Source organism: Phalaenopsis equestris, unplaced genomic scaffold (genome assembly GCF_001263595.1).
Source record: "Phalaenopsis equestris unplaced genomic scaffold, ASM126359v1 Scaffold211766, whole genome shotgun sequence".
Classification (NCBI taxonomy): Eukaryota; Viridiplantae; Streptophyta; class Magnoliopsida; order Asparagales; family Orchidaceae; genus Phalaenopsis; species Phalaenopsis equestris.
Window position 1 is genome coordinate 25,669 of NW_018230745.1, and position 9,015 is coordinate 34,683.

General features: G+C 35.8%; 1 protein-coding gene across 1 annotated transcript in view; it reads left to right on the forward strand.

Moving 5' to 3' along the window:
* The first annotated feature begins 1,274 nt into the window (after positions 1-1,274).
* Positions 1,275-9,015, forward strand: part of LOC110036847 (phospho-N-acetylmuramoyl-pentapeptide-transferase homolog) — a 56,007-nt gene continuing 48,266 nt past the window's right edge. Inside the window, exons 1-2 of the mRNA XM_020741388.1 lie at positions 1,275-1,669; positions 1,842-2,062. Coding sequence (XP_020597047.1) covers positions 1,424-1,669; positions 1,842-2,062 — 467 coding nt within the window. The 5' untranslated portion in view covers positions 1,275-1,423. The remainder of the gene's footprint in view (positions 1,670-1,841; positions 2,063-9,015) is intronic.

Here is a 9,015-nt window from a genome sequence, read left to right on the forward strand (position 1 = left end):
TAATACCGATTTTTTATAAAGAAAATCTAATGAAAATTTAACTTAACTAGCTTTGGTGTGACTAAAATTTAATTGAAGCATAATTCATATTATCCAATATTTATTGGAGTGAATATTCATTTCGAGCAATTGAATATTTAGGCTTGATTTTATTTTTAATAATTCCTTAGTTTTTTTAATAGATATAAAATTTTGTAGAGATTTTGTTTTTCTTTTTTTTTTTCTTTTTTTTTTTTTTTTTTGATTGATAAGCTTAAAACCCATATTGGATCTACTATTTTTAGTTAAATTCTCTTTGTATGTTATTGTAATTCTTGATTTACAATAAAATTCATACATATAAAATATTATTATCCATTTTGTATTTTATTCTAATTCTTAATTTGAAAAAATAAAATAAAATAAAGGTTTTCTTAATTCATTTTTTTTGTATAATTATTTTTATGAATTCGAGTTTTATGGAACAAAATGAGTCATTTTGAATACTTCAATTCGAACACGAACGCGACATTGTTGGTGAAGGAATAAGGACACAAGCTAAATTCCAATACAGTTGTTTTTGATAAAGTTGAAGATGAAAAAAAGCAACAGCTCACTCGTGTTGGGCTCATTTACACCCTACATAATTCTTACGTATTTACATATCAAACACCTACACAACCATATTTACATGCATTCACTCAAATTTCTAACATCACATAAAAAATATCATATTTATTATCTTCTTAAAAATGAAACATATATTTTCATGCACGACCCTAAGATGACATAAGTGTAAATCTCAAACTTTTCATGTTAGTTATGTAAATACATATAAGTTGTATGGTATGTATGCAAATTTCACGTACAAAAAAACAAACAAATATTACTTCTCAACTTTGAACGTAGAGATACGTCCGGAGTTCAATGAAATAACGTCACGTGAAGGTGATGGAAAAAAAAAAATTGTTTTAGCACAGAGGAATATCAATAAAAAAATAACGCCCGTGTTATTTCACGTTATTCTTGTGTTATTGTAGTGGTATTCATGTGTTATTGTGTTCTGAGAGTATTCTCAGTATTATAATAACACAATAATAATCAATAACACTATAATAACACCTGAATAATGTGGAATAACATGAGAGGAATATTTTTCTGTGTTACCAGATCAGATCATAAGAAAATTAATTTTTAACTAATTTGAGATCCAAAACGTGTTTGGCGCCATTTCTAACGGCTCTGCTTACATTGAAACCGTACGAGTACAAGAATCTCTATGCTCCGCACCACAATCAGCACCACGACTTCCTGCTATTCCGCTTTTTTCCGCCCTTCAATTGAAAAGCAACAGAACAAGTGAGAGAAGAAGACAGTCTGGTTCGAGTAATTCCTCAGTCTCCTCCACCAATCTCCGCTTAATTTCGATCTCAGCAACTCCTCGATGTCTTGCACGACGAGCCCACAGCTCCGGCTACTGATACTCCGATGGCCTCAACGAGCCCCTTTCTCTTCCTGTTCTTCTTCGTCTTCTTCAGCGGCGGGATCAAATCACATCTTCTCCGATAAGTTCTGCCGATTTCCGATTCTTTCCCTTCAACGAATCGATTGTTCCCTCAATATAATCGATTTCAGCAGGCGGAATCGCTCTGCTGCCATGTGCTTTCGCAGCTTCGTGGCCCAAGAAGAGGTTTTCTTTAATCCTGTTCTTTTGTAAAACTAAATTAATTCTCTCTCCAAAGGGTTAATTTGTTCTCACGAAAGCATTTGAAAGTTTCTATCTCAAGATTTGCATGAAGTCACTTGTTCTCACGTTGAGCCCACTTAGTAATTCTGTTCTGTGTTGTTTTTAACTCTTTTAGAGTGCGGAGGCCATTTCTGTGAAGTATGAAGAGAGTAATGGGATTTCAACAAAGGAGTGTATTCATAGATATGAAGACAGGGATGGAGATCGCAGCAATGTTGTTGTTGACCCGTCCTTCGACATCGACTTGAAGGAGCGGAAGAGAAAATTTGGGTCTTTTGTGTCTGCTGCTGCTGCTGCTGCTCGATTATTTCGAACCATTATTCGCGGAAGGAGAAGGTAAGGGAACTTGGATCAAGAAAACTCATTATTGGTAATTAGTTAAGAAATTTTGATGTAAAATATGTTTGATTATTTATTTAATTAGTTATTGATTTTATTTTGTTTTTCATGGTTGATGTTTCTTTCTAATTGTTTGTTTCCTCAAAGACATGCAAAGAGTCAAGGTTTACTAGTAACATGGACACTAAGCTCTTCTAGCACGTTTACTTTTTTTTTTTTCATTGTGGTGTTACTAAAACAGGGTTGTTTCCTTTAAACCAATGGAGATGTCTATGATATCATATTGCTGATAGGATATTTATTACTTAATATCTTGTATTAGGTTAATGAGAATAATTGGTTAATAGAGAACTACTCTTGTATTCTATAAATAGCCTCAATTGAAGATATTGATGGAATGAAAAATTGATAAGCTCTCTCCCTATTTTGTGTTTCTTCTTCTTCTCCCTTCTTCCTAATTTCTGAAATTTTCTGCACCCTCCAATTGTCTTGTATCCTTCACAATGTGTTCCTCTTCTCCATTCCTCCCCTACATAATTTTTTAAGTTGTCGACATCCTTGAGTTGCCTATTAGCAAGATCTAAGAAACAATATCATATCAATTGCATGCTAAAAATATTTCATGTCTTCGTGAAGTGTGCTTAGGAAAATTGAAAGCAAATGGAGAAAAAATTGTAGTGAACTTAAAACAGAAGATTTGAAAGAATTTTAATCAACGTACCCATACACCAAGCAGAAAATTTGAAGGAGATGTTGCCTTTATTCACTCATACCACTGGAAAACATTTTCTCCCAAAAAATCTATAAAGTCGTGCCACTAGAAAATTTCGAGATCTCAACCTTAGACTCATAACGAGGATGGTCTGATCCTGCAGACTACATTACCTCTTTTGAGTAGTCCATATGTTTATTGTGAATAAGTGAAGTGCTCAAGTGGCGTCTGCTCTTCACGACACTTAGAATGTCAGCCCTCCGTTGGTTCAATGGTCTACTGTAGGGATTTATTACCTCCTACACATATTTAAAGAGAATGTTCGTCACACAACTAGCGTACATAAGCCCTAGAGAAATTTGCAAGCTCTCCTACAACTGCACGAAGGGCAAGATGAATTCTTGTGTGCATTTATGACCCTCTTCCAAAGAGAAATGCTAGAATTTCGGAACCTCAAACTTACGATAATGCATGTTGCACTGGCACAAGCTAGGCTCGGGGAAGGATCGTTTTTCTACCACCTAGGTCTGCAGCTGTCCAAGATGTTGGTCAAGCTATTAAAACTTGGCAATGACCATATATCTTCCAACGAATACAATTCTCCCCTTTCTGTCAAAAAAGCATCGCCCCGATTGATACCCACCAAAGAGAAGTGCTCACAAAGAGGGTTGAGGACTAAGGTGAAATCCACGTCCACCCACCAGGGACAGTTTCAAGGAATCACAATTATTCTCAGAAGACTGAATTCTAGATAAAAGAGTTGTATTACAAAGATAATCATAACCCATGCAACGAGCCAATTGACATGACGAAAAGAGGCAACCATTGCCTATCAATGAACTTCCTCGACCCACACTGCTAAGAGTCTCTATAATCGAAGTAGTATAAGCAATGAAGAATGAATTTTTCAAAAATATACCACCAATGAAGACATGAAGATATCTTCGAGACCACTAAGAAGTTTTGTCACCTTCGAAATTTGAATAAGGGGCTAATCAAAGTTGGGAAGCCTAAGGAGTTCGTAACTCCCAAGGCTTCAGTCGATCCACATCACATGTATCTTACTAGCCTTATTTGGAGGAGATAACAAAGCTTCCCAAAAAGTTAGCTTAAAGAGACTTTGCTTGAAAGATTTCTTGGCAGCTCTGATCCCACGACATGCGTCGCAACACCAGCTAATTTTATTCACTAATAAAAACTTACCTGCCAAAATGAAATCCCTACAATGATGAAATAGTTGTTACCGCTTTTATTTTTGATTTTTAGATAAGAAGTATACAACACTGGCAGCTTCATAAATATAATCTTTAAGTTAGTCTTTGATAAGATGGGTTTGGGCACCGCTAGCATTTTGCCAACTGCTGTGCTGCTTTATTATTTTTTGGGCGAAAAGGAAGTGCTTGGGACTCTTGTCGTACTAATCACTTGGCAGAAGGTAATAAGCTTTTCAAACGACAACAAATTTCATCATAGTGGACTCGTGAGCAGCTAACAATGGTATCTTTGATATGCCTCTACTTAATGTCTTTTGAGCGGTCGTATCGACTTATCACGTAGCAGTAAAATTTCTAACTAATGGTATCATAGAGCCAAGAGATTTTGAGAAATCACGTGGGTGCAGTCAGCTCCGGGAATAGCCTTGAGACTGATGAGTTCATCGAAAAGTTTTCCCCCTCTGCGAAAGATAACGATAATTTTGTGACTAAGTTTTGCTTTTAATGCAGAACAAAAAGACAAGTTGGTTGACCTACTTTGGGAACACTGAGATGCATTTGCTTTATCGATCGTGAAAGTGCTTAGAGTATTTATCGATGTCGCTTGCCACCGAATATATCTATAAAATAAAAAATGAGGTTAAATGTAACAACCTTAGTGAATCCAATGCACAAAGAAGTAGAGAGACTGCAAGAAGTCGGCTGCATACTCAAAGTACAATACTCAGACTGAATGCCAAACATAATCTTAATTCAAAAATCAAATGACAAGTGGAAAATGTGTGTCAACTTCACTGGTCTAAATGTCGCTTTCCTGAAGGAGAACTATCTTATGATTGGATCGATATGCTTGTGGATTCGGACGTTATGAGCTCGGTCATGAGTTTGTTGGACACATTTTTCGGATGTCATCAGATAATGAAGCATCCGACCGACACATAAAAACTAGCATTCATCATAGGAGAGGGTGTTTACTGCTATAATGTAATATCTTTTATGCTAAAAAAATGCAGGGGCGACCTACCAGCGTCTCATGGATGTATTCATTGTTAAATAGAAAAGAAAAAATATTTAAGTGATTGTATGATGAGTTAGTTAAGAAAAATAAAACAACAACACATAAAATACTTCAAAAAACTTTTGAAACCTTAAGGAAATATAACATGAACATCGATCCTCTCAATTGAACGTTCGACACAAAGGTTAGGAAACTCTTAGGATATTTTATGATGCATAAAGGGATAAAATTCGATCCTAAAAAGTTCAAGCTTTGGTAGAAATGTAGTACCCTTACAAATTCAAAGAGCTACAAAAGCTGACCGGCTCCTAAACTCAATCGATTCAATTCCAAATCAGACGATAAATGTGCCACCTTCTTGGGTCAAATGCTTCAAGTGATCAAGAAAATTCAAATAAGCCTTTCAACAGTTGAAAACGTATCTGGCCTCTCCACCTCTCCACAATATTCCAAAACTGAATGAAGAAGTCTCGCTCTACCTAGGAGTTGGACCTGAAGCGATCAGTTTTATCCTGATCTATGAAGAACAAGAGATCAGTATCCAGTGTACTATGTTAGTCAAGTCTTCAAGGGAGTAGAACTCGAGTACCCAATCATGAAAAAATAACCTTTTATTTTATTGTTTTTGCATGTGAGCTCTGCCCCTATTTTCAAACACATCCAATCTAAATTATCATCGATTATCCCCTCAAAGAGGTTTTAAGCAAGACCGAGCATTTTGTTTGGCTCCTAAAATTTATTGTACAACTTAGTGAATTTAACTTATCTTACACACTAAGGACAACAATCACAGCTAAGGTTTTGACATATTTCCTATTCGAATTCAAAGAAACTAGAAACCAGGTCAATAAAATCTCTCGAGAAATTACTTGGACATTTTACATTGATGGGGCATCCACACAAATACAGGCAAGACTTAGGCTCACTCTCACTAACCTGAATGGTGACCACCAAAACAATTTAATAAAATTAGAGTTCAACGCTACCAATAATCAGGTCAAGAACGAAGTTGTTGTAGTTGAGTTATGTTTCTCTTATGAAGCGGGCGCTCGATACCTTTTGGTCAAATTTGACTCTCAGCTAGTAACCGGGAATTTAAACGGGTGATTTGAGGCCAACAACTAAATGATGATAAGATAACTGGCGAAATAAAAAGCTAAAATTAGGAATTTTGAATGGTTCGGGATCGAGCATATCCTATAGGCGATAATAAATTAACAAATCTTTTATCAATAAACAGTCGCCTGGGAGGGAGAAATCCTCATAAACTCTAATGATCGACTGTTGACAAATTTGAGATCAAGGAAATAGGATACAAGGGGAAGAATAGTTAGGTTGACTCATACATCCATTTCCATAATACTAGAGATGTCTCTAAGGGCATTGTTATCCCTGAATATTTCAAATTCAAGCTTGCTTTTAGAGTCAACCACCTCACTGTTATTTTTTTTTTCTTTTTTAAATGAACATAAATTTGTTAGCATATCTATTTATATGTTGTCATATTATTCCTTTTTTCAAAAAAATCTTCCTCTAGGATCATAGAAATGGCCTGAAGAGGAGAGGAATCGAAAAGAATGATATACGATGAAAATAGACAAACAAATTTAAAAAGAAATGTGGTAGGCTTTTGTAAGATAATCCTCATGTGATAGGTTGAGAGTATATGTCCAAACAGAATTTGATCGAAATAGCTCAAAACACAATATTCACGAAGAAAATCCTTACATAAGCCACCCATTACTAGAGAACTAAAAAGAGTATATTTGTTTGGCAGACAAGAGCACTTCCAGAGGAACACACCCTTTTAGTTAATTACATCTTGGGGATACCTACACTCTCGATGAAAGGATTCTTGCTTACGTTATCATGATAACTGATGGATAGGTCACCAAAAAGATAGTTATTTCACCGGAACATCTCACCATCTTGAGTGACTATACCAAGCCACATAGAAGAGGGAGAATCCCTCATATCCACAAATGGACGGCAGCATGCTGAAGAATGAGGCATGGGAAATAACCAAATCATTTCATCAAGAACATCCCTGCACTTCAAAGCTCACCAGGTCATAAAGGCAGAGGAAATCACCATATCCTAAACGAGCGGCGACCTATCATCAACTGGGGTCATCGAAACAACATCAATGAAGTCACAAAAGATGACTGGGCTCAAAAGGGCTCAACAAAGAAGAGTTAGAACCCCTAAATAGGTAGAAATAGCCAGGTCAGGATACCATGAATCCATCCTCCCAAGCTATGAAGACCCTAAGTCTACCTAGTCATGATGGCAGTCAACCCAACTTGCCATGTGACCCCCTTTCTGCATTCCATGAATTGCATTGTCCAAGAAGACTTCGATAGCCCTGAGGTCAAAATGGGAAAACTCTAAGTTCTCTATAAAATTAGAGTTAAAAAAGGTGGTATTTATACCCGCCAAGTAAATGACAAGGAAGCCACCAGAAAGGAGAGAAAAGAGAAGTTTAATATAAAGCTGAAAACGCTTTCACAAAGAACTTATACCCCGTATGGGTCAGAGAAACCACTAAAACTCTAAACGTGCTAGAAAACCATCTAAGTATAAGTTTGTATTTGACCAGTCAAATTGAAGAAGTGTGAGGGATTCTTCTCAAAACATGCAAAATGATGCAGTTATCTAACAACAATTCTAAGCGTTGAAGCTCTATTAAATATGACTGAATTATGTCCATGCATGCGGTCCACTTTAAAATTGGTCTGAAGACCATGCAGAAAAGTAAAGTGTAGGAAATAAAATAATCATTTTAAAATGATGATTTTATAATCCAAAATTTTAATTAATCTCAATATTTTATTATTAGGATTTTCATAGAAATAAAATATTTTAATCCTAAAGTGCCTAAATTGTATATTGCGGGATTCCCAACTAAACTACAATCTCTAAGAAAGAGAAATATCAACACGTTGCACAAAGTGAATCAAGCCAAAATGAATAAATAAATAAATATTGGTTGGATGTCGCTAGATCAGCAACATATCTCATAAAGCAAAAAGCGGTCAGGATCCACATAAACACACATGTTCCTAATGTTATACATCAAATTAAATTTAGAATTAAGATACAGAAAACGAGGAACTGCTTTTGGTCCTCATCACGTAGTTCAGTGCACAAGTTCCTCAGAACCCATACTCGTACCTTCTTTCTCGTATAGACTCCCTAAAGGCTCTAGAAATAAGGTACGAGTATGGGTTATTTACTTGTGACTTATAAGGAGAGCTAAGCAAGACCTGCAAAGGATTAGTTTTAAATCATTAAGCTACTCCCTGTCAGATATGGATCCCTACGAAAAATTGCCCTAATATAATGGTGCGCATGTCCACACCCATTAAACACACAAAGCATCACACAAAATGCTTTTTTGGGGTGCAACCCAAGGAATAATAGTCAAGACATGAAAAATCCTAACCATACCCTAACCCTAGTCTAACAATCCATCTAAACACAAGGTGACCTAATCATATCATCTAAGTATGTGTGCGCAATGTGGGCAAAGGCTACCATATGACTTTGATGTGGTCGCCAAAACTGGCCCTCGTCCTAAAAATCTAAGGGATCTAAAATATGTCACTAGGGGATAACTTTTTAAATAAGAAGCCTCACATTTATTTAAGTTTTAAAATAGGTCGGATAACATAAATAAACAAAATATCTATTTTTTATAATTTAAAATATTGGACCATTAAATGTTGGACCTGTAACAAAAACTTGCATTGTAACCTTAGAACAGTCATACACGTGTTAATTATAATTAAAAAACTTGCATTGCTCGTATCTCGCTAAGATATCCTCGTAAGCAATGCTCGTTTAAGTATTACGACCAATAAATAGGTCACACATCTAACAAATAGGATTTTCCATCAAGGCAGCTAGGCAATGCACATACAACATGCAAGAAACCGAACAATTTGTGATTATTCAATTGAAGTAGAGACGGGTCAAACATCATAAAAATGTGAATGCAGGAATG